Consider the following 26795-nt stretch of genomic DNA (forward strand, 5'->3'; position numbering starts at 1 on the left):
TAACTCGGACATAGGTTAGGGGTTGTTACAGAAGTAGATGGGTAGGGTTCTGTGGCCTGCTTTGTGCAGGAGGTCAGACTAGATGATCATATTGGTCCCTTCTGACCTATGAGTCTATGAGTCTATGTAAACCTGACAGTTTGCCTGTTCAGAAATCTGTAGGCTCACTGAAGGCTTTCGTCAGTTGAGCATTCATCAATTTGCATAGCAAAATTTCAACTTTCTTTCTGTTATCATATCAACAAAGGCCTTGTCTACATAGGGGAATTAAAAAAATAAATTCCACTGGTGCTATCATTGGTTCACAGGTATTTCTAGTGCAGACATGCCCAACCAGAGCTGGATTAAGGCATAGGAATGGACCAATGGCCCCAAATCTTGAAGTCATGTAATGGTGTCAGAATCTCATCTAAGAATATGTTTGTGTGTTTCTAGCAGTAATGTATGTGAAAAGAACCCTTGTAATGTGACCGGAATGTAAGTGATATAGCTAAGTGTGCCTGAGTCTACAGAAAGCCTGAAATATAACTTGAGAGGTGTGAGCTATCTCGTTCTTTGTAATGCATTGTTAACTCTGAAATCTATTCCTTTGTGCAGGCCCCTATTTATTTATTTCTCCTTGTTTACAAAAGTTTCTTGCACTGTTCTAATGGTGAGAGAATGTAATCCTTAATAACAGAAAAATCTCATTCATACCAATAGAAATTAAAGTGCACAGTAGATGAGCCAGGCATACGTTTTGTAACAATTTAGCTATTTTTCTGTTCACAAATTGTTTGTGAATTTTATTGTTTGTACAATTTATTTTGAATATATTCACTGTTAAAAATGATTTAATTTATGCAACATTCAGCTTCTAGATTATTTATAAACTGTTTGGAAGAAGTTAATCTTACCTGTGTAAGCTATCTATTTATAGGGCTCCTGTCACTGTAGTAACTGATGGCAGTATTCAATATTGAAACAGTTAAAATTCAAGATTTGAGCTGTGTGACTGGCTAGCTACTATAGGTAATGTGGCATTGTTTCTGTTTCCTGACTGGATTTCCTAACCTTTATAGATTTCTTAAATTATAAGCAAATTTCCTGTAGCCATGAAACACACTTCATTTTGTGATTGTATGAATGTTCTCAGTAAACTAATTTTGGACCTGTAGCCGAAATTCATTTAATAAAAAATAGAGCTGTCAAGCAATTAAAAAAATTAATTGCAATTAATCGTATGATTAATCGTGTTGTTAAACTATAGCAGAATATCATTTATATAAATATTTTTGGATGTTTTCCACATTTTCAAATATATTGATTTCAGTTACAACACAGAATACAAAGTGTACAGAGCTAACATATTTATTTTGTTTTATAAATAGTAGCACTGTAAACATAAAAGAAATAGTATTTTTCAATTAACTTAATACAAGTACTGTAGTGCAATCTCTTTATCATGAAAGTTGAACTTAAAAATGTAAATTTATATACAAAAAAACCTGAAATCAAAAATAAAACAATGTAAAAATTTAGCATCTACAAGTCCACTCAGTCCTACTGCTTGTTCAGCCAATCACTCAGACAAACAAGTCTGTTTACATTTGTAGGAGATAATGCTGCCTACTTCTTGTTTACAATGTCACCTGGAAGTGAGAACAGGCATTTGCATGGCACTGTTGTAGCCGGCATTGTAAGATATTTATGTGCCAGAAGTGCTAAAGATTCATATGTCCCTTCATGCTTCAACCACTATTCCAGATGACATGCGTCCATGCTGATGATGGGTTCTGTTTGGTAACAATTCAAAGCAGTATGTTCCTTTTCCTCATCTGATCAATGCATGTTCCTTTTCCTCATCTGAGTCAGCTGTCACCAGCAGAAGGTTGATTTTCATTTTTGGTGGTTTGAGTTCTGTAGTTTCCGCATCAGAGTGTTGCTCTTTTAAGACTTTTGAAAGCATGCTCCACACCCTGTCCCTCTCAGATTTTGGAAGGCACTTTCAGATTCTTAACTCTTGGGTTGAGTCCTGTAGCTATCTTTAGAAATCTCACTTTGGTACCTTCTTTGCATTTTGTCAAATCTGCAGTGAAAGTGTTCTTATAACCAACAAGAACACTGGGTTGGTTATAAGAACACTCTCGGATGATGGGTCATCATCCGAGAGTGTTATAACATGAAATATATGGCAGAATGCGAGTAAAACGCAGAGCAGGAGACACATAATTCTCCTCCAAGCAGTTCAGTCATAAATTTAATTAATACATTATTTTTTTAATGAGCATCATCAGCATGGAAACATGTCCTCTGGAATGGTAGCCAAAGCATGAAGAGGCATACGAATGTTTAGCATATCTGGCACGTAAATACCTTGCAATGTCGGCTACAAAAGTGCCATGCAAATATCTGTTCTCACTTTCAGGTGACATTGTAAATAGGAAGAGAGATGCATTATCTCCCCTAAATGTAATCAAACTTGTTTCTCTTAGCAATTGGCTGCATAAGAAGTAGGACTGAGTGACTTGTAGGCTCTAAAGTTTTACATTGTTTTAGAGTTCAGTTATGTAACGAAAAAAATTACATTTGTAAATTGCGCTTTCATGATAAAGAGATTGCACTATGAGGTGAATTGAAAAACACTATTTCGTTTATCATTTTTACAGAGCAAATATTTGTAATAAAAATATGAATTGAGCGCTGTATACTTTGTATTCTGTGTTGTAATTGAAAGTGAAATATATTTGAGAATGTACAAAAACATCCAAAATATTTAATAAATTACAATTGGTATTCTATTGTTTAACAGTGCAATTGCAACTGCGATTGATCACAATTAATTTTTTTAATTGCGATTCATTTTTTTAAATTAATCGCATGAGTTAACTGCGATTAATTGACAGCCCTAATAAAAATACTTTGCCACCGTTTCTGTTCTTGTGGGGAAGACTTACACTTTTATATAAACAAAAGAAAAGTGGAACAGGTCACTTTGGTTCAGTCCTTCCTGTAAATTAATATTCATAAGACTTCTGTTTTCAGGTACCCATAGTTACCCTATCTTCATTTGGCATACATCTTTAGCTAAAGGAGAACAGCCCTTGTTCCTCCTTCCTTCAGTTACAAACCACCTTAAATAAACTTCCTGTTCTAACAAACTGACTTGTTTGCTGCATACCAAGCAGAGATACATCAGTAATCAGACTTATTTACAAATCTGTCACTTTGCTATGTTACTACCAACCAGTTATTTAAAAAAAACAAATTAGTGCAACCTTTAGAGCTACTCAGATAGTCAGGTCTTGAAGGCAGGGACACTGTATACTGACCTGTGCGGTGCTAGATAATGACTATTAATTTCAAAAGTCTAGTTGTGGTATGGAAGGTGTGACTGTGTGTGGTGCAGAACAGCTCCTGTTCCACTGCAGTCTATTCAGGAACATGATCAGCAACTGGCAGGGTAGAAGCATAACTCCCCCAGGCTTCTAATAATAGCAACAATCAGAAGGCTGCAAAAGACCACGTGTGAGAGCACAAACGTCAAGGATGGATGAATGAACTGTTGCCATTCACCCCTTCTCTCTCCAGGTTTTTGTCTTGAAGAAAGTTCTTCCTTGATGCTTCTTGGCCAATGTATCAATTGTTATATTGTAATAAATCTTGGATACTATGCAGTTGTCATCACATTGCACAACAAAGACTACTCTGAACTTTTGGCAGCAGTGAGGAATATAACTGAGACCCTCAAACTTCAAAAAACACAGGTTTCTACTGTTTGAACTAAAGGAAAAGATAGGGGCTATGACATACAGTGGAGCAGTTCTGATTCCATCCAGCAGAGGGCAGTAGTATACACACACACTAGCCAGCTTATTGCTATACTATGGCTCCTCTGAATATTTGAAATCCATTGTTTAGTTTATCAGTACAGTTTCCCTAACAAACAAGAAAGGTGCCTTTGTCCCCTCTTGCCAGCTTTTACAATTCTCATCTTCTAAACAATTCAGATGTTTTTTTTTTCCAGGCCATGCCTATATCTCAGTAAATCTGGGGCCTCTCTTACTTCAGTATTATTTCCTTTCTTGCATTAATTTAACTTTCACACTTCTGCTTTTTAAGCATCTAATTGGTTGAGGTAACTTTAACTCTTTAGTATGTGGTAATGGAGACAAATCTCAATTCTAGACACTTTGAAAGTAGATGGCGCTCTGCCCTCTGGCCTGGGGATGGACGGGGACACACCCTCATACTGTGAGTTCACTCTCTTTCAGTCACATACATTCACACGCAGATGTTCATCTTCAGGATTGGGGAAACTGGCTGCTTTCTTCCTCATGTCTGCCTATGCCCTCTCTCTGCTGCAGGAAACCCATTTTCCAGATTGAGTGTCACCGAACGCCCCCTAACTGTCAGTCATTCACAGATCTGCAGAACTTTTAAAGAGACAAGATCTGAGCATATACCTCTCCAATTGACCTTCAGTCTCAGTAACTCTATTTTTTCTTCATTTTGTGTTTTAATTTACTGGTTCAAGCATGATGTTAGTCAGGATGAGAACATGCAAGTGGAAAAGCTATGAGATGTTGTAGGTGGCAGACAACCAGCCTGAGATTTTATTGCTACTGGTGGATTATGGGGTTTTATAATCTATCAATAAATCAGTAGGTGGTATTAAAAATTACACATTTCTGCCCATCATTAGAGCTCTATGCATAAAGCTCTCTCCCTGTTAAGGTTCTCAGTAAAGCAAAACATGATACTTATTCATCTTCCATATTTTTTTGCAGAAACAAGAAAAATTTAAAATGGTGTTTTTGCTGCAAAATGCAATTTTGTGAAATAGTGAATTTTGGACTGGGCAGAAATTCCTCAAAATTGATACATTTTGCCCCATGTGTGAAGTTCAGTCTTTAAACCATGAAATGTAGTGCACACGTCAGTGGAGCTGGTAATTTTTTTTAATTTTTTTTTTCTGGACTTAATTTGCAAAAAAGTGCAGTTCTGTTTAGGAGAAACATCTGAAGGGCAGGTTAAAAACCCTCCAGCTCAGAATGTGGTGAAGATCCTATGTGTTGGTCAATTTGATATGAAAATTGTGGGGAAACATGACAGAGTTTCAGTTAGTTGAGGGTTTTGATTACATGGGGTTTGTTAAACAGGTTTTCCTACAGAAGGAGAAAATCAGTTGTGTATGTAAATGGTTGAAGAGCTAAAACTGTTATTTTTTCTGGACATCTGTGTCACCCTGGTTTTAGGCTCTGGGTTAGGTTGTTGGGATTTGCTACAATACAACATGGATAGCTAGAGAAGTACAGTAGAACATCAAAGATACGAACACCAGAGTTACGGACTTACTGGTTAACTGGACACCCTGTGGAACCAGAAGTAATCAATCAGGCAGCAGTGGAGACAAAAAAACAAAACAAAACCAAAAAATCAACCGGCAAGTATTGTACTGCCTTGGAGCTTTAGCCCTGGGGCTTAGGGCTTCAGTGGGGGAAGAAGGGAGTTGGGGCTGCAGCCAGAGGGTGTGTGTGTGGGGGGGTGAGGGTCAGGGCTCTGGGTGGGAAGGGAGGGGCTTCTGACCCTTGGGACTACTGGGGCTCAGGGCTTTAGACCAGGGGGAGCACTGGGGCTCGAGGCTTCAGCCCCACGACTCCGTTCCCGGTTTCAGCCCCGTGGGGGGTGCCGGGATTTTAGCTATGAGGCAAGCACCAGTTTCAGCCCCAGCATTCCCCCCCATAGCTAAAGCCATGAACCCCAGTGTCCCCCCCTTCACTGAAACTGGGAGTGGAGCTGTGGGGAGCCCTGAGCTCTGGTGCCCCCTGCAGGGCAGAAGCCAAAAACAGAGCTGGAGGGCTGAAGTCCTGAGCCCTATCACTTCCCTCAGGTCTAAAGCCCTGAGCCCCCCTACCTGGAGCCCTGCCTCTCCTCCCCTCTTTCCTCCACCTTCCCCATGGCTGCAGCCCCAACCACCCAGTGTCTGAAGTCTGTAATGTCTTATTCGGAATTATGGAACATTTCAGAGTTACGAATAGCCTCCATTCCCGAGGTGTTCCTAACTCTGAGGTTCTACTGTAGTTAAAAACCCTGTATCATGGCTGCATCCACTTTATACATTTACCACACTTACTCAGGCTTGTCTACATGGTGTGCTACTATGCACTAGAGGGATGTACATTCTAGTACTCACTAGCATGTTGTGTGCTAACTGGCCCATGGGGACCCTGCTGGTGTGCACTGAAAATTCCCTAGTGCACATTAATGTAGTAGTGTTTGAAATGGGACTATACCAGTGTGCGCTAGGGAAGTTTTAGTGTGTGCCAGCAGTGAGCACATGGGCCAGTTAGCGCACAACATACTAGTGCACACTAGAATTTACACCCTTTTAGTGCAGACTAATACACTGTGTAGACAAGCCCTTAGTTGTGTACCAGTTGAATGTTATATGGTAAAGTCACTGTCATTGTAACACACTTGAGTCAGACTTTGTGTAACATCAGTGTGGGCCTTGCCAGTTGATCAGCATTTTCTGGCAATTATATCACAGATACAATACAGATATGTAGTGAATATTATGAGGGAGTAAAATACCTATTGTCTCCATATATTGTCTGCCAGTCCTTATACATAGTAACAGAAAGTTTGTGGGACTCCACAAACCAACTCAATAGGCAACGTTATAGAATATCACAAAATGTATGGAAAATTTTCTGCTGAACATTATTACTGATGCATTCAAGCTGATTCCTATCTCATCCCTCCTTGACCGATAATAATCTGAAATTTTCGTAATTAATCCTGTAAAAGCAGCAAAGAGTTCTGTGGCACCTTATAGACTAATAGACATATAGGAGCATGAGCTTTCGTGGGTGAATACCCACATGCATGCATCCAACGAAGTGGGTATTCACCCACGAAAGCTCATGCTCCTATATGTCTGTTAGTCTATAAGGTGCCACAGGACTCCTTGCTGCTTTTACAGATCCAGACTAACACGGCTACCCCTATGATAATTAATCCTGAAACTGAGGTTCACTGACAATAGTTGGTGAAGTATAGTTGATGTCAAAGTTCTAGTGACCCTAGGACCAGTTGATAGCATTGAGTGAAGCTAAAATATTTCCCATGGTTATAAACAGGAAACCAGCCAAAACATGACTGCTTGTGCCTCAGTTTCCCCATGTGTGAAATGGGGGGATAATACTACTTACCTGTCTTTGCAAAGCACTGAAAGATGTATGCATGAAAAGCAGTATGAAAATGCTCATATTGTCATTAACTTGTTCATATAGCTATCCATCCCTGGTTTAACGCCACTGACTTGAATGAAATTACACCAGAAATTAATTCAGCCCTGTTTATTATAATTTTTACAATTTTTTGGTCCTGTAAATCTGCATGGTACTTTACAGAAATATAAAAAGACACAGTCCTTGCCTTAACAAGCTTTTTATAGGGGTATTAAAAACTTCCCTCCCAAAAACTTTTCATCTCCCATGTAGTACATTAACCCATTTCAGATTTCTATGTATTAAATGCTTTTTAATCCACACACTACAGGTTCCAGAACTTTCATATGAATTTAATAGATAGATTTCACCGTTCACTTTTAAGTGGTGATTTCCGCCCCTTCCCCATGGGCAGTTTTGGATTTTTTCCATTTATAATATACTGCAATTGGTCAAACATTTATGTACTTAAACTGTCTTGGAAAATATCTGGATCTATTATTTTTTAAATGATCCATTAGATTATCTATAATAATTTATTGCTTAACAGTTTTTTTCAGCAGTTATTTTATATAGCCCCCTCACCTTTAAATACTCCCCTCCCCTCCCCCCAGTTCTTTGCTTTTTGTATCTTTCTGGGAGGTTTATGTTATTAGCATTTGAGTGTTCTCTGTTGCATGAAGTGTATTACTGAGATTATTTCTCTGTGCAAATTCTCTCTCCACAATATTTTTTAGTCTCTGATGAAACAGTGAGCAAAACCCCCTTACAGTCCTTTAACTGTTGATTTGAAATGTGAAAACAAAAAACGTGCAGAAGAGTAATAGGCTGTTGAAACCACTGTAGATAAACACAAACACTTGGAACTGCCAGATCTCTAGTCTCCTAGAAGTGACTCACCGGGCTCCAAATGCATGTTGTTGTTGTGGCCTTTGTTTATGTATTTTGTAGTCATCACATTTCTGATATTATACAAGTGTGGTCTTCTGAGAGAGTGATTGGCTCAGGCAGCAGTTAAACCACCTATATGCTAACAAGCCTTTGCTACCAGGTTCCTAAGGGGTCCTGGCTGGGAAAAATTAAAACCAAACCTTAGACCTCTGTCAGACTGAGAAGAAAATTATATTTTTGACTAGTCTACAGTGTGGACAGGAAATGACCCCTTCACAAACTGCTTCTTTAAAAACAAGCAGTGGTGCCTGAAGCTATCCAGTCTCTCTCTGGAGCTTGTGCTCTCTCTCTCGCTCTCCCCCCCTTCTCTCTCTCTCTGTCTCCTGCTATAGAAGGGCTCCAACAGCAGTTTCCAGCCAGTGTGTTCTCTCTCTCTGTGTGTGTGCGTCTGTCTGTGTGTATGTGTGTGTGTCTCTCTGTGTGTGCCTGCCTGCGTGCTGCTACTTTGTACTGTGAAGAACACACAGTCCATGTGCTCTGTATGGATGTTGATGATACTCTGTGTAGCTTGATTCTCTGCAAGCAGGCAAGATGTCCAGCACACCACATGACCCTTTCTATTCTTCTCCTTTTGGCCCATTTTATAGGAGACACTCACCATACATGGTGCAACCAGAGTACCGAATCTATGAAATGAACAAGAGGCTGCAGTCTCGTACAGAGGTAAGTCCCTCAGCCTTGTTTTACTGTGCATGGACTGTGATAGGTTTCAGGCTGAATTCCGTCTGAAGCGTCCCATTAGACAGCACAATATACACAGGAATGAACACCCTAATTAATTTAGTAGTTTAATTGGGTAATCCTCAGTATATTTTCATGCAAAGCAACTCTTTGAGTAGACACCAGCTTAGGCTGAAATCTTGAAATTACAGTACAGCACTTCAGGTTTGATGCCATTCTGAGGAAAATTTCTTTTCCTTAGTGTGTTTGCTCAGGATCTGTCCTGTTGGCATTTACAGCTATAATATTGCAAAGTATTCCTTAATCAATTGCACTAAACTAATGCTTCTCCTTTGCAGAGGAGTGAACCACAACCCTGTATTTGTTTTTCAAAGTCTTAACATTAAATATGAAAGACAGCAGCAAACAGAAGCAGAGTTTTAAAAAACTTATTCCAGAGCTGCCCTTAAAGAACACATGTGCGTAACAAACAGATACTGAAATTTGTGCATGGTTAGAAAATAGTTGCCTTTAGCAAGACAAACGATCAGTTCATGACTTTATCATGTACTTGTCAGAATACCTAGAAATGTACTGTTTGTAATGCTTTGTGTAGTCTGCTACTGCTTTGTACATACAGGGAGAGCAGCTCCCTTCAAGAATATGCTAAATGAAAAGAAGTAGTAGAAATACTTTTAATACTTTTTGATTTAAAAATCTTGGGCTGCCACTTGCAATTTAAATATTTAATGAAGCAAGACTTTTGGTCTATTGGAGTGAAAAGTGTGTGGACTAGATCAGGCTGCATTTCTGCCCATGTGTCTGTGCAGGACATATGCTTCCTGCTGCAGTTTTTCCAGAGTAGTTTACTGTGGGTGGACTGAAAACACTTTAAGAAGTATACATCTTGTAGAATGAATAGCCTTCTGTAGAGTTCAAGTGTCCGGTGAATTTGTGTCGAGCCCCAGTGAAGGACTGTGGTGGATTTTAAGATGAATCTATTTGTTGTACTATAATTCTTTAAGGGAACACGAGGTTATCATAAAATAAAACACACATACCTGAATTGTCAGCTAACCCATAGAGAATTCATGACGTTTAATATATATGATACAGCTAATAAGATGTGACCTGCTTTCTGATTGGTTAACTGCTAGAGAGTGACTGATTTCCTAACGTTGCTGTTTTCTAAACATATTATTGGTCTGTATATGTTAAATATAGTTGATAGTAGCTGAAGATTTAAAGAAGCTCATTGCTTCCATAGTCATGTTAAGTATTCTCAGTTTTGCCTCAGGTCATTAGCTGCTGGCAGTGACTGATACTTGGGTGTGGAAGGTGGTGTGTTTTGTTTGTTTTTTATAGCTCTGTGATTACATTCCTATACAAATGAGCAGGAAAGAGAACGTACTATCAAATAATCACTTTGGGATTATTTTGTAGAAATTATTTTGAAAAGCTGTATATGTGACTGGTAATTCAACCTTTTTGCATTGATGCTGTTTTCAATATTTTAAATATGTCCTTTTTTCTGATTAGACCTAAGTTACAAACTTTCCATTGCCGAAACTTTTTGGAGGACTTGTAGAAAGACTTTCCCCTGTTGCATTGCTGAAGTGAGCTGAGCCAGACATAGGCTCTAGTACATTTCATTAAAATTTTACTCCACATATGCTCCATTGTTTGGGCCACTCTGAGGAGGAAGGGGTAATTTACCCCTCTTTGCTGTTACCCTCATGGATTTCAGCAAGCTGTAACAGACAGAGTTCAGATAATGAAAAGTGAACCCTTATGAATTTTTCTTTTCTCAGTGTAAAAATACTTTTGCCTTGTGATTGTTCAATGTTAAAATTCTTCTTTTCTTTTCTTTTCTTTTCTTTCTGAGTTCCTGAAGCCTGGACAATGGCACTGCTCCTTGTTGAGCAACTACCTTCTGTGCCATCACCCATACTTGTGTTAGAGCAGCTTCCTTAATACAAAATTTAGTTCCTTGGACATTTTGACATTTACGATGGCTAGATGTGGGAAGATTGCGATGAAGCATTCCCAAATGTTGTCTAATTGCAGGTGGAGAGTGGAAGTTTCACACTCATTTTACACACTTATAAGCCCATCTGCGATTTGTAGCTGTGGAGTTCTAGAGTTTTGTTAGGACCAGCCTCGGATATCTTACATCCTGATCAGTGGAGCCTTGTAAGTTATGGAAGAAATGTGCTTTGAGGGATATGGGCTTACTAAATAAGCATTTTTCCTCAGGCAGTCCTTGGAATAATGTAGGTGATGGCCTCTGGTAGAGGCTGCTTGAATACACTCAACCCCACAAGGTAGGTAGCACAAGTAAGGCAGCTTAAGGGGAAAGCAGTTATAAAGAGAGTCTCCAGAAGGGAGGAATGGAAGGGGAATGGGGGATTTCTGGGACTTCTTTTTGACCTACTTTGGACAAGACCAGTGGAAAGCAAGGATGCCTGAAGGGTGGAACCGCACCACCAAACAAAACAGAACCCCACAACCTCACACTTACAGCCTTCGTAGTTTTATTATTTTATTTTATTATTTACCGTGGTTGTCTCATGATGCACAACAATAACTCTCTTAGTAAATCCTTTAGAGTCCAACTACAGCCTTCCTCTACAGCTGAGGAAGGTCCAAGATAGAGGGTCATGGGACATTCTCTTATATGCCTCCCCTCCTCCATATGCTGCAGTGTCCAGCATTGCAGTGACCCCCTGTAAGTTATTGTGAGTATGTTCAGGTGGGCCAAGAAAGAGTGGTGTGGGATCAGTGGATCTGCCACTACTTAGGTCAGCTGTTGCTGCATCCTCCTCTCCTTCCCCCTGGGAGGTAGGGTCTACTATCTCCTTAGGGATGCAGATGTGCCCAAAAGTGGGATACAGCTGTTGTGAGGCCTTAGGGCAGGCCTTACAACAGGGCCACCCAGAGGATTCAGGGGGGCTGGGGTCTTCGGCGGAGGGTGCCAGAGTGGAAGGACCCCCCACTGCAGGTCTTGGAGGCACTTCGGCGGCGGGTCCCGGGGTGGAAGGACCCCCTGCCATGGGACTTCGAGGCACTTTGGCAGCGGGTCCTGGAGCAGAAGGACCCCCCCCCCCCCAAATTGCCACCAAAGACCTAGAGCGGAAGAAGCTCCGGGGGCCCAGGCCCGCGAGAGTTTTCCAGGGCCCACGGAGGGAGTGAAGGACCCTACTCCAGGGCCCTCAAAAAACTCTCGTGAGGGCCCCTACGGAGTCTGGAGCAAATTGCCCCACTTCCCCACCCACCCCCCCCCGGGCGGGCCTGCCCTACAAAGCCTTTTGCATCAAGCCTGATTGGTTTGGCATGGAGTGGGGATAAAGAATAACCTCTAATGAAGCATGTGTAGCTGTAGCTCAATGTGCTAAGCAAATGAAGCTAAGCAAAATGTAATTTAGACACAGCTTCCAGGTTTCTGTTTTTCTCAAGTATATTTTCTTTAGGGATAAATGGAAGCTATGGGTGAAGAACTGATGACTCTAAACTGTGCTAGGCATGGCACACTCTTCTGCACTTCAAGTCCCATCCCCACTGCTTTCAGTGCTCCTACAATTGGCTTTTAAATTCTGAGTGTGCCCTAAGCAAAGTCAAGCCCAATCACATGATGGTTTTGTGATGTAGAGATAATTGTCCAGTGGCTAAAGGTTGTCACTACCAAACTCATTCTTACTTATGTGATTTTTAACTGTGCTAGAGCCCAGGTTGTTAACCAGCCTTCAGCCATACTCCAGGCTCTTTAAAGGTTGTGAGAAAAAAGTCAAATCACACAGAAGTTTGATACAGTGGTTCTTTTCCTTTAACAATGTAAATTAATACACCAATTCTTAATTCCGCTTGGGGAGTCAAATGTCCTTCCAGCATACATGATTTTAATAAGTAAAAATAAGTTTTTTTTTCTTTAAAATGTTTAAGTAAAGTTGGCTGACAGAAATAAGGGTAAACTCCATTTAACTTTTATCCTGATCAACTGAAGTTCTTGGTTTATAAAAATGCAGCTATTTTCTTGCTGTATGTGGCGCCATGGGACTTCTTTCCTGTACATCCATACTCCATTTATGTGACTGTTTTGGATATTTGTATTAGTTTAACATACTTCGAAAATAAATCTGTTGTAGCCATGTAAGAAGTCTCTCGCGTGTAGTGTAAAGTATTGGTAAATTAGCTTAGATTTCATATTTCCCTTCTCCATGGAGCTTCCAACATAAAAGAACCAATCTCTCTCCTTCTTTGATGCTGCAATTCCTATTTTATTAGAATTTTTTACAATTGAAAAATTTTAAAATAAAGAGATAACACAAATAAAAAAGTTTGAAATATCCACTGATACTACAACATGCTGCAGATACGTCACTTATAGCTGCTGACAGTTAAGAGTTCGATCAATTTCTTTATCGTCAATATGCAATGAAATATGTCAACTTTTTCCCCTTGTTTCTAGGTTCCCTTGTATTCTGGAAGTTGTTTGTATTCAAATCATCCAGCAGTCTGTTTGTCTCTATCACAAGTGGTGATATTTTTCATTAACTATTGTGTCCGATATGCAACATGTTACTTCTTACCTGGCTCAGAAAACAGTCTTATAGAGGTGACTGGAGAAGTAGTTTAGAGTAATACGATTCTTTCTTTAAAACCAAAACAAAGCAATCAAACCATATTACCTTTTATTAATCTGTACAGTAAATTTCACAGAACTGAAGATTTCACAATTAAGAATATCTATAAAAGAAAATAAATGGTGATTTAAAAACAGCTGCTTAAACATACTGGAAACTTATTTACACAGATATTAAACCAAACATTTAAAGCAAAACAAAACAACCTCTTTACACTCCATACATAAATGGAAGTCTCTCTTTTTCCTCTCCTGGCTTATTTCCTCAGATTACTGTTTTATGAAATCATCTTTTTTCCCTCCTTTCTTTTGAATATATTAGTCGTAAAATTCTATGTTGTGAATTCACATAGCAACTCGATATCACAAACGGATCTCTGGTATTATGTTTATAATAAGTCTGAGTTTGTTTCAGATGAGGTTGTGTTTTGTGGTGGGAAGAACCCCAAAATGCTTTGAGTCGCTGACTCTTGTTCTTAAAAATTTATGACAATGTTACCCTCAAATATCCTAATACCCAGCAAGGTACCTTAAAAGACCATTCTGAAAGCATGTTTATCTGAAAGTAAAGGTCGCTTTTAAAAGAAGACCCCACAAGCCCTTTTAGACTGACATGGACTTTGAAAATTAAATCAAGGGTTTTTGGTACTGATTGTATTTTTTTTACTGATTTTTTTTCTCTTTTTAAAAAAAACAATTCTGTTGAGGCTGTTTTCAATTAAAATTGCTACAAACTAACAATATTTATGAGGTTAGAAAAAAATTCAGTTCACTTCCTGTCCACACTGATTCTGAGCTTACAGGGCTTGCTGCTTGTTTGTTTTTCTTGAGCTTATAATATAGAACATAAACGATATGCTTGGCAAGCACAGAATGTCTTATTTGATTTTGGTGGGGAAAAAAAAAAAATCAATGTGAATTTTAAGGGGAGCACTCTTCTGTAAACCTCCTCCTTAAATCGCAAAGATCCTTACTAGTTCATTGTTTATAAAGAACATAAAGAATGTTTTGAGCAAAAAAAGCAACACAAATAGTTGAAAACTCAGTCTTCTTCAGATCGGATGTAGACACAATTTACAATGCAGATCTCATCTGAAAAGCAAAAGCTCTTTTTCTTGTGAGGAGACCTGAGATCATATATGATGGACCCAATCCTGTGCTCTTATTCAGTGGGAGTTTTGCCTGCAGTAGGACTGCTAGATCAGACCTAAAAAATACCCCATTTGATTTTGATGCATGCAGTGCACTGGCTTCCACTGTGTGTATCACTAAAGATATCTAAGGGTGGCCTTCTGAAGAAATTAAAACATATTTACCAGACACTTTACTTTGTAGGGTATATTTTTGTCTTCTTTTGCCAAAAATTGCACGTGTGTCATGCACCAAGCATTCCAACTGTGCTGATTTTCCCAGCTCAACACCTATGCTGGGTATGTTTACACAGAGTACTCCTGTTTGCATGAAGGCTGAGTTCTACCTTCTTCAGGGCATTCTAGCCCTCCTGAAGATAGGGAATGGTAAGCTGGGTAGGGGAGGCCTGTCCAAGGAGGGGCAAGCATAAGTCCCCCGCTACCCCAAAAGAAGACTTTTGTAAACAGCTTCTGCCATCTCAAAGATGAGCAGAGCCACAGTACAGGGCCAGGGCCACCAGGACCCCATGTATTGGATGCCTCACCCTGCTTCCCTTTCTTCGAGTCAGTCACCATTCCAGAGGCTTGATTTATTAACAAAAAGGTAATTACAAAGCTCTAGTATATGAAACCCCAGTTTAAGCTTTTTCCTTAGGCTTGACTACTCTGAGTCCTGCATTTCTTGGCAGATTTTGCTAGCCTCAGAGGCTCATGTGACCCTCCACATAGCCCTTCTCTTTCTAGAGACAAGGGTCACAGCTTACTGAGCCACTGTCATCATAAGCCAACAAGGGAGGTGAGGAGAAGCAATCCTCCCTCTCTTAACCCTGTTGTCTCCCAGTCTCAGTGATTAATCAAGGAGCAGAGGGGTGGCCCAGGCCCACCCTCTACTCTGGGCTCCAGCCCAGGGACCTTAAAATTAGCAGTTATAGTAGTTGACTTTTTGGAAATAGGACATGTACAATTCCCTGGGCTACTTCCCTACAGCAGCCCCCCACTCAATATCTCCTTCACTATTACCTCAGGGCCTCCTTCATTGCATCTGATATGGCTTTCTACTGCTTCATTCCTCCAACAGCACAACCCCCACCCCCGACTAACTGGGAGGCTTTTAACTAGTTCAAGCCAGCCCTTGATTGATTGAGACACCTGAAGCCAATCTAGTTATCCCCCTGCCTTCTAGAAGGATCTTAATTGGCCCCAGGTATCTTGATTAACCTGGAGCAACGGCCATTTGGTTACCATGATACCAGGGATTTGTTTAGACTGGGGCTAACATACCTGTTCCTCACTACTTTACTGTAGCCATCTGGCCTTGCCGCATCACACTACTCCTAGGATTTTTTCACTCTAGCTAAGCCTTCACTATTGTTTTGGTTGCTCCTAGGGTTTCTTCCCTCAGAACTTGTCTGCCTTGTGCCAGAGCACTGTTTCCCCCACCTGACCACCATTATATTCAAGTTGCTGTCTAATGAGCCACACCTGGATAAGCTGGCTACAATGTGTGTGTAAAAATCCAGAAAATGTATCTGGCCTGTACGTAAGGGTGTAACTTTCAGCTCAGGTAGACAACTGCTAGCTTTGATTGAGCTAGCACGCTAAGAATAGAAGTGTAGAATCATAGAATATCAGAGTTGGAAGGGACCTCAGGAGGTCATAGTCCAACCACCTGCTCAAAGCAGGACCAATCCCCAACTAAATCCATCCTCTTTGGAACCCCCTTTCAGGTAGTTGAAAGCAGTTATCAAATCCCCCACCTCATTCTTCTCTTCTGCAGACTAAACAATCCCAGTTCCCTCAGCCTCTCCTCATAAGTCATGTGCTCCAGACCCCTAATCATTTTTGTTGTCCTCTGCTGGACTCTTTCCAGTTTTTCCACATCATTCTTGTAGTGTAGAGCCCAAATCTGGACACAGTACTCCAGATGAGGCTGCACCAATGCCGAATAGAGGAGAATGATCATGTCCCTCAATCTCTGGCAATGCCCCTACTTATACAGCCTAAAATGCCATTAGCCTTCTTGGCAACAAGTGCATACTGTTGACTCATATCCAGTTTCTCATCCACTGTAACTCCTAGGTCCTTTTCTGCAGGACTGCTGCCCAGCCATTCGGTCCCTAGTCTGTAGCAGTGCATGGGATTCTTTTGTCCTAAGTGCAGGACTCTGCACTTTTCCTTGTTGAACCTCATCAGATTTCTTTTTGCCCAGTCCTCTAATTTGTCTAGGTTCCTCTGTATCCTATCCCTACCTTCCAGCGTATCTACCACTTCTCCTAGTTTAGCGTCATCTGTAAACTTGCTGAGGGTGCAGTCCACGCCATCCTCCAGATCATTAATGAAGATATTGAACAAAACCGGCCCCAGGACTGACCCTGGGGGCACTCTGCATGTAGCTACGGTGGAATGGGCATCGGGTCAGGCTTAGCAGTACAATGTTGTCTGGGAGCCTTGCTATGTATTCACACAAGCTAGGACTTCCCACAGCCTTTGGCACCGCAGCTACACTTCTATCTTTTGCATGCTAGGTTGATCAAAGAGCGCATATACCTACCTGAGCTGGAAATGGCCCCTCCAGCTCCAGTGTAGACTTAGCCTTTGCCTAACAGTCTTATATATGACTAAAGTAAAAAAGGACTGAGGATCAGGTAGGAATACCCAGGGGCTATAACCCACAGTCAGGTAACTGTGGAGCTTAATTCTGAGGGACCAGTGAAAATTGCCCGGACTGAAAAATGTATAGGCTGTACAAAAACTTTCATGGCCATCAGAATGTGGTGGCTGGTAAAGTTTATAAACTCATCAGGAGTCAGGACCAAAGAAAGATGCAAGAGTGGGGTGCCGGTGGAGCCCATAAGCTTTAGAGGAGCTGGAAGTGCCGTCAGGGCTAAAATTCCTGCAGGAACAGGGATGTAGAATCTGAACTTTGAAGCTCCACCAGAATGAAACTTCTTTACACTGCCCAGCCCCATGGCTCATCACACCAGGGCAATTCTTCTAGTTGTTCCTTGATATGAGGCACATGCTCCTTCTTTATCGCCCTACACTCTGCACCCTAATGTACAAACCACATGCTACATGGGAGCCACCTACCCAGCCACATCTTCCCATTTACCCACACTTAGACAGTAAGCACATGGTGTTCCCACCTGCTCCATAGCAAAATAGAGGTTTATTGGTAATTTGATAATCACAACAAAACAATAAACCTCAGATTAGTCTTTCTTCCTAAGCTTGGCCTGTAAATATTTCTGTTTATAAACTGTATTTCTCCCTCTCTCTCCAGTCAACTCACAGATATCTTTATATCTAGGGTGGATTTTAATGGGCTACACCAGCCACAATGAGTTCACATCTTTATGTAGGTTTCTAAACCTGCTAGCAGGGTGGTCCTACAGGAGAACTATCACCCTTATACAGACCAAATAGCTTCCCTTTCACATGCCCCTCCCACTCTCCCTGCCCCATGGTTGAGATATTAGAACAATTTTGTTTTTCCTAAGACACGCAGTTCCCGCATACCTGCTGCTTTCTATCCTTACACTGTAAACCATGAAGTCAACTTACCAAATCTAAGCAGCCAAACAGGAACTAATTTGAACCTGTCTGAACGTTTTTTTTTTAAGGAAAAAAAAATGTAATCTCTTGTTACAGTTTTGAGATCCAACCACACACATATGAGATACAGTATCTGTCCTGATCCCATCAGTTACAGAAATACTAGCTGCAGAATACAACAACCTTCCTGTTATAAAAGGAACTATGTTGGCTAGTAAATTACCTTACCCATTGTACCTAGGGCGAAAGGGAATATGTGTGAATATCACGTGTATGCAACTGGGTATATTTGGAATTCTTTGCTTAGGAGAGACCCAAGACTGAAATTCTATTTGTAAGTCTAGTTGTAGGTTGTTTTTTGAAAAATGCAAGCTGTTGCAATACTTGGAGATGCAATGCTGCATCACACAGATGATGGATTCCTGGTTGGTTAAAACTTCAGTCTTCACTTAGACATTTTTAGCTTTCAAACACTTGTTTTTCTAACTACATTTCTAATAAAGTTATTTTCTACAGTAATAAAAAAATTCTCTGCCAAAACTCTGGGTTAAGACAGAGTTACTGTTGTAATTTTACTGTATGTATGTTTACTGTATTCATTGTACATTATGGGATGCTTGTAACAGGTGTTATGGTTCACACATTAGCATATTTCACCTTTTTATCAGCGAAAGAGCTTCTACTTTTGTTCTTCTTTAAAAAGTTCCATATATTCTGATTGCAAATGAACGTTTGAAATGTTACTTATCTATGGTGTATAAAATACAATATGCGCACATGTGCTCGTGCGCACCCAGGCACTCATATATATAGAAAAAAGATTTAAAAAACATAAAAGCAAAAGAGGGCAATCTTTTATCCCCCTCCAAAATTCAGGTTACATCACTTCTTACTTTATTCCTTAAGAAGCTAGGGAACAGCACCAAATTTCCACATCCGATTTCTTTGTTGTGATATGGAACCTTTCAGATTATCTGAGACTGGACAGAACAAATATGTGGGCTTGATTTTTCCATTGCCTTGCAACATTTATGCTATTTTACAGCTGAGCAAAGTGAGTATGAAATGCTACCTAATCAGAATGGTAGCATTCTACACTCAGGCTATGTCTATACTACCGCAGTAAGTGGACCTACGCTATGCAGCTGCAGCTACTTGAATAATGTAGCTGCAGTCAACGTACCTTAGGTCGAGTTACTGTCTCCCGTCAACTTACCTTACTTTTCGCATTGGGGGTAGAGTCCAGGGGTCGACTGGAGAGCGATCTGCTGTCAATTTGTCGGGTCTTCACTAGACCCGCTAAATCGACTGCCAGTGGGTCAATCTGCAAGCATTGATCCCAGCTGTAGTGTAGACATAGCCTCAGTTTGTGCAAGTGTAAAATACTACACAGGATTGTAAGGCAATAGAAAATCTGGCCCACTGCACCTTTCTTGTCCAATTCCAAATAATTTGAATGGCATGTGCATTTTAGACCAGTGTCACTCAGTCTTCCATAATTCTTATATAAGGCTTCAATATCAGAAGTGGTTTTATAATATTCCAGCTAGCATCACAATAATATTGTGACTGAGATCACTAGTAAGTAAAAGCATTGTATAAAGTAATTTACTTTTGTAATGGATGTGTTCATATGTGAATTCTGCTTGTCAGATGGTTCAGAATTGTCACAGACCCACTTCCCTCTTCATAAAGAAAATACTTTTAATCATCCATCCTTCCTCAGCTGCTATTCCTCACCACCAAACCAAAAAGACTCACACAGAGATATGCAGCCTTATACCTGCATTTGTCACCCTACCTGCTTACTTCACTGAATGAAGGTAATAAATAGCCCTGTCATCTGTCCCTAATCTGCATCACAAAAATATCAGTTAACCCTTATGGTAATTAGCTAATAATGTTGTTGACGTGATTTGAAGTATCATTTTTAGCAATTAGGAGTTCAGATATGATGCACTGCAATTATTATATAGTGCATCTATCTGTTTTACATAGCAATAATTACCACGTAGGTAATGCTTTGTGGGATAGTTGGCATTATGCACTGAATGGAATCCTGCATGTAATCGTGAACAGTGTGCCAACAAGCTATGGTAATAACCCTTTGATTGCCATGCCTTATGCACATCCATGATTATTATTACAAAGGGTAGACCCATTATGAAGAATGTGCTGGCATGAGTTGCAGGCAGAACCAATACAGTAGATAACAGCTAAGTATTAGAGTGTAACAAATACTGCAGTAAAAATGTCCATGAGTATTCACTTGAATTAAAAAATGAATCCATGTCCTTTATGAGTTTGCTTTCTGTTAACATTGAACAGTTGAGTTTCTCTCTCATGAATACTTGGAGAAAGTGAATTTTAATCTATCCTTCTCAAGTATTCAGCCAGGAAGTTGCCTATTTGATATGAGATAGGATGCTACTTGACCCATCAAGGGGATAATTTCCAAAAAAACCCCCAACAACTTGCCAGAGCCCTGGCACAGAGCAATTAAACACGCCAGGCAAAGATCTTCCTGCCACCTCCATAATTCGGTCTGCACTTACATATGAAGCTATTTAGTGTCAATGACTGGTGATGGTGGAAACTTAGAGACTAGTGAATGCCATGTACCTGTGTATTTTATTTGGGATGGGACACTGCTTGACATGCAATTACTTCATATGCCTGTAACAAGAAAAAAATTGACTGAAGCATTTTAAAGCTCCAGTGGCTTTTTAAGTCTTCATCATAATTATAAGGGTTATGGTCATCCAGCCAGGGAACAGAAACAGTAAATGTGACTTGTATGACCAATCGCAAGTTGAATTTTGAATATAGAATATTGTGTACTTACAGCAAACTGGTGATAAATCCAGTGAGTTAAAAAGAAAAAAAACTAGCAAAAATTAGTCTAAAATGTGAATAATTAATACATTCCAGGAAGTTATCTGTTCACAGAATTGCTGTGAGCAGAAAGAGGTTCAATTCATCAAGTCTGTTTTTTGCTATGACTAGCTCAGCCCTTTTCAGTGCCTTTTAGCACACTGACAGGGTTAATAATGTAAAGTAAAATGATTGGTCAAGAAGCCAGCATACTAAGCGTATTGCTTGTGAGACAGCTAAGATATTTAACACCCATAAAAACAGCCAGCCTGAAACAACCAGGCTGGACTTTGACTGACTGACTTTCATCCAAAGGACCGCAGAATGTACACTTCTAAATATGCAGCGCAGCATAGCACAGCACAGACATCCTAGTACTGAGCTGTGTTAGCATTGGTATGTAACCTGAAGCCACAACCTGCGTGTCTAGACTGACAAGAGTCCTACCAGTTGAGCCACCATGACACCTTGTGGCTTATTAAGTAACATACGTATTTTTTTGAAAACAACAGCTAAAACTTAGAGCTATTTTGGATATTGACAAATACCATGGGATACAATTATCTATTGGTTTAAATACATTTCCTGGTTTAGTGTATTATGCCAAAGTAGCTAAATTAAATGGTGATGATTTGGATTTAACTGTGCTAAAGGTCCCTAGAACGAATTTGTCAAAGTATTGTAATATACTTTATAAGTGTCACAGCATACATGCCATTTCACTAAACTTGACTCTTTGATCTTATATTCATACTCCTGGTATCGCCTTATCACTCAGATTAAATACTGAAACTTTGTGTAGCTGCAGAGCAGGACCAACTAATTTTGTAACTAAGATTTAGGCTAAACTCCAAAGCCCCCTAAAAATGAGGAGAATATTTGTTGGCTGTGGAAAATGGCTACAAACTAGCAGAGTTAAATGAAAGTGACTAAAATGTGCTAAGCAATAGACAATAGGCAATAGACACAAAACCCCTTTCCACCAAAATTGGGGTAGAAAATTGATCACGGTCTTCGGTTGTGGATAATTCATTACCTATTATTCTTAATGTGAATTTTCTCATTGTAATTTTTTTTTTCTGAAAAATTCTTTCTAGAACCTAAATTGGGTAGGTGATCAATGATGTACCATGCTGAGATACTCAGACAGAGCTTTGTCTGTAATGAATCAGGATCTTACAGTATAAGATGCCATTCTCCATCACCCACTTATTAAATTTGCAAACAAGTGGCTGAAACTGCAGCATATCATGCTGAGAAATATTGTCTCATGGTTTTCTTGTCCCTGTATCCATCTGTTGTCTCTCGTCTTATACTTCGATATGTTCTCAAAGCAAATGCTGTGCATGGGCTATACTACCCAAGCTAGATTGACTTCAGCTAGCACAGGTAACAACAGCAGTGAAGATAGTGCAGTGTGGGCTTCAGAACTGATAAGAACATAAGAATGGCCATACTGGGTCAGACCAACCGTCCATCTAGCCCAGTATCCTGTCTTCCAACAATGGCCAATGCCAGGTGCCCCAGAGGGAATGAACAGAACAAGTAATCATCAAGTGATCCATCCCCTGACACCCATTCCCAGCTTCTGGCAAACAGAGGTTAGGGACACCGTTCCTGCCCATCCTGGCTAATGGCCATTGATGGACCTGTCCTCAATGATAGTACAAGCCTGGCACCTGGCACAGATCTTGGGTGCATACTCTGCTTGCCAACCCTCACTGAAGCCTGTGCCATGGTGTCTTCGCTACTGTAATTACCTGCACTAGCTGGATTCAAGCCTGTGCACAAACGAGCCCATGCACAGCATTTATTGTGTAGACACTGTGATACAGCATGGCCAGAGGGCAGCAGGAGAGGGTTAGCAGGGAGCCTTATTCCCTGTAAGGGGAAGAAAGTTTGCTATAGATTAACTAGAGCACCTGAAGCCAATTAGAGCACCTGCAGTCAGTCACATGATAAAAACCCCTGCTTCAATCAGACAGTGTGGGAGTTGGTGCTGAAAGGATTGGTATTGGAGCAGAGAACACTTTGAAGGAGTTGGAGCAGAGAAGATTGGTGTTGGAACAGAGAACAGTTTGAAGGGAAGCACAGGAAAGCTTGGAGGAGTGCTGCAGTGGGCTAAGTCCAAGACCCTAGGTAAGAGGGAGGACAGAAAGCCCCCCACAAGCTGAAGGGTAGGAGAGGGAAGTAGCCCAGGGGAAGGAACCGCCAGTTCAAGTGGTTCACCACAAACCTCAGGGCCCCTGGGCTGGGACCTGCAGTGGAGGGTGGGCCCAGGTCCCCCCCTCTCCACTCCCCTCCTCAAGGACACTAGTGGGGCAATTAATATTCCAATTCAGGGGCAAGAAATGGTGCCCTGAACCCCCCTCAAAGAAGAGAAAGTGTGAGATCCATCATAATAGTGCTGGCAATTTGCCACAACACACTCTTAGCCCTGTACAATGCCTAGCATGATGGGGCCCTGATCCATCTCTGGAGTTCTGAGGCACAAAGAAGTAATACAAATGATGAATAATAATAGGATCATAGACAATATAGAACTAGAAGGTAGGATTTTATATCCTGGTTTAAATCAGATTCTAAGTATTTCACTTTAGTTTTAATCCCATGAATCAAAAGGATTTAATTTATATTTTACATGTTTGTCCATCATAAATTTGACTTTGATTAGAAAATACCACAAATTATTTATTAAGAGCATCAAATAATTGTAATCTTCCAAGAAAATTACAACGATTTGATGCCATTAACACCTGTTCTAATACATACTGGCCATATCTTTGCTTTCCATTACACCCAGGCCATGCTAGAGGCTTTGCTATGGTTGCACAAATATAGAAAAGGACAGCATTTGTCCAACTATATTGTAATCTGATGTCTGTTAAATGCACCATGATCTTCTGTGATTCTAAAGTAGTCTCATGCCAGTTAAAGGGATTCCTTCCAAGTCTCTGTTCTTATAGTAGCAGAAAGTTTAACATACCTTCAACCATAGATACTGGAACTAAGGGTGCTACCCACTGGCTTGAAGTGGTTTCCATCATATACAGAGTTTACGGTTTGGTTCATTGGCTCTCAGCACCCCCACCATACAAATTGTTCCAGCACCGCTGCCTTCAGCTCCATATGAAAAGGATTTTCTTTTTGACAGTATCTAGTGTTGTGGTCTATGTGTTTTATCTCACTAGGGTGTTGGGAGGAAATGCAGTAAACTCTTGCAACGTGCATAAGTACTGAGGTAGAGATGAATGCTGGAGATCCTCCTAGGGGACAGAGAAGACACATTGCTTTTTAACCTCTGCATTCAACTGATCTAATTAACCACTGTGTGCCCAGTATAAACATTTTAAAAATCCTATTGGCTTATCAAACACAACTCTCAGTATCAAGCAGATGTGTGTTTGGTTTTGCTTTTTAATAGACATCTGTATTTATAGGCAAATGAATAGAATAGGTCTAAATATTTTAGTCCTGAGCAAAGGAGCTATTTTAAATGTCATTTTGAACATAAATTGGGCTACCTTAAGCAAAGCATAAATCATCTCTGGTGTGGTACACATGCTAAAATAGTAGCAATATTATGGTGATACTTTTCTGAGTGCAGGTACAGTAGCTGTATCTATCTGTTGCCAGATTATACACTAAATGTTACAGAAGCTGCAATAAGTTGCAAAGAACCATTTCCCTCTGGGGCAGAAGTGACAGAGGGTTATACATTGGTCAAGAAGGTAAGGGAGCACAGAGGTTTAAAACTACTCAAATGATCTCTGCTCCATTTTATTATGCTACATCTTCCTGCAATACAAATAAGATGGAATGTATTTCAATAAAGAACTGGCGCAGTTTACTGTAGTGCTGATTGGCTAGGCCCATTATAGCTAAGGAGCTGTGGTTCTGTTACTAATAATAAATTAGAATAGGAATGTTATCACACATTCTTGAATATCTGTGTGGCAGGGATGAAGAGATGTTTTCTACATCGATGCCCTTTTAGTGGTGGAAAAATTTGGTGGCTATGATTATTATAACCCAGAGTTCTCCCACCTTTGCCTAAAGCAGCATCTAAGAACGTGGGTTTTTTGTTTGTTTGTTTTTTAAAGGATGGTAGAGGGAGATCTGATAACTAGTACCACTTCCATGTCTGAGGTAGGTAGAAGGTAGATGCCTTTTAAAAACGGTTTTTATGTTTGGAGAAAAAAATGCTTCACTAAACTTACTGAAACATCGAGGGTGGCCTATTATAAATACAATTAAGCGTGTGTGTGTACAAACAGGCACATGCATGCACACACACCCCTCTATATATTCAGGGTAATTATCAGGAAGTGTATGAAAATACTAGGTCTGTGAGAACTTGGATAAACCCACCTGGTGTACACACTTTCCTTAATAAAATAACTTCTGTTAGCTTGCGAACCCAGAGCAAGTTTATGAGAGGCAACCGAAAAATATAAATTGAGAAAGCTCAGTTCAGTATTCTCCATTTCTTTACTGAGAAGCCGAAGCCAGAGGTACACATGAAAAGAAATAACATGTGTCTGGTAATTCAGTGGCTTTTCTATCATTTTTAACTTGCTTTTTACCACAAACCGAGTGGCAATATGTGCTGGAACTAGGGGTTCTGGACATGCTGCTGCAGCCCGTGGCTTGAAGTGATTTCCATTCTGTACAGGGTTTACAGTTTAGTTCAATGGCTATCAGCACCCCCACTATACAAATTGTTCCAGCATCCCTGCTAGTGGCCTGAATTTCAGTGAGAGCCTGATGTTTGTAGCACCTCTGCAGAGCAAATCCTGGTTCCACTGAAAATGTTGCCACTCACATCAATGGGACCAGGATTTGGCTCTGTCTGTGGAACTTGCATTGAAGCCCCTGGGAAACTGTAGTAGAGTAGCTGCAGCATTAGGCTCTGTTTGTTCAGAGAAAACAACAAAGAAACCCAACCCCCCACCTGTCTGAGCCTCAATTTTCGAAAGGGATATATTCAGCCTTTCTGAAAAGCAGGCCCATTAAAATGTCTCAAATTGGGCACCAAAAGTTGATGCACCTGAAGTCGTAAATTACTCTTAAAATGTTGTCCTTAGTCTGACAGCTGTGCAAAATTACATGTACCAGGTTTTATACATACATGGATTTTCCATATACAGTTTCACACACATCACAAATATAGAAAGCTTGGTTAACAACAGCCAGCCTCAGTTTCAGAGAATATTGGATAGCAAAGCATAACATTTAAGGGGGGTGAAATTTCACTAACTCACAAGTTTAACCAGATAGAGAAATGTATGGCACATAAATTATTTAGCAAAATGTTGCTTGGTCTTCGACAAGAAATAGGATGAAGTAACTCATCCACCCAGCTTCGTCCATGCAATTAATCAAATGAGACATTGAAGACTACATTGTTAGCTATGTTCATAGATTACAATTTTTTCAAGATTCACTCTTAGATTTATTCTCAGTTTGCATCAGAAATTAGACTCTCATAGTTAATATTTTTCAACATTTTTTCAGACAGCAGCTAGCCTCTGGTACTTGGCTGTGAAGGAAAAGGAGAGGATTAAATGAAATTTTCAAAGCCTTTTAGTGTGTGTTCGGGCTGAGACTGGCAGCATGTGTGGTTTGTGGCTAGTGAATTGGCAATCTTACAGCTTCCATACGATGTCAAGTGTGCATGTCGTGGATTTGTGCAAGTTAAACATCAGGTTTGAAAAAACAACCCCCAGCTTGCTCTTATTTAGGAGGCTATGTACTCTGTCTAAAAAGAGA

General features: G+C 40.3%; 1 protein-coding gene and 1 long non-coding RNA gene across 6 annotated transcripts in view; both read left to right on the plus strand.

Moving 5' to 3' along the window:
• The window catches only part of LDB2 (LIM domain binding 2), a 551321-nt gene that overhangs the window by 250664 nt on the left and 273862 nt on the right, over nt 1-26795 (plus strand). For 2 of the 5 annotated variants that reach the window (XM_032800818.2, XM_032800820.2), the window contains exon 2: nt 8753-8828. In XM_032800818.2, coding sequence (XP_032656709.1) covers nt 8753-8828 — 76 coding nt within the window. Of the gene's footprint in view, nt 1-8315; nt 8829-26795 lie in introns of those variants that run through there. The other 3 variants (XM_032800819.2, XM_032800817.2, XM_032800816.2) reach the window with 3 other exon arrangements.
• On the plus strand, nt 10333-13278 carry LOC116836846 (uncharacterized). The gene is made up of 3 exons (XR_004376549.2): nt 10333-11018; nt 11434-11563; nt 12296-13278. It is a non-coding gene; the product is annotated as an uncharacterized LOC116836846 (long non-coding RNA).

This window comes from Chelonoidis abingdonii, chromosome 5 (genome assembly GCF_003597395.2).
Source record: "Chelonoidis abingdonii isolate Lonesome George chromosome 5, CheloAbing_2.0, whole genome shotgun sequence".
NCBI classification, from domain to species: Eukaryota; Metazoa; Chordata; order Testudines; family Testudinidae; genus Chelonoidis; species Chelonoidis abingdonii.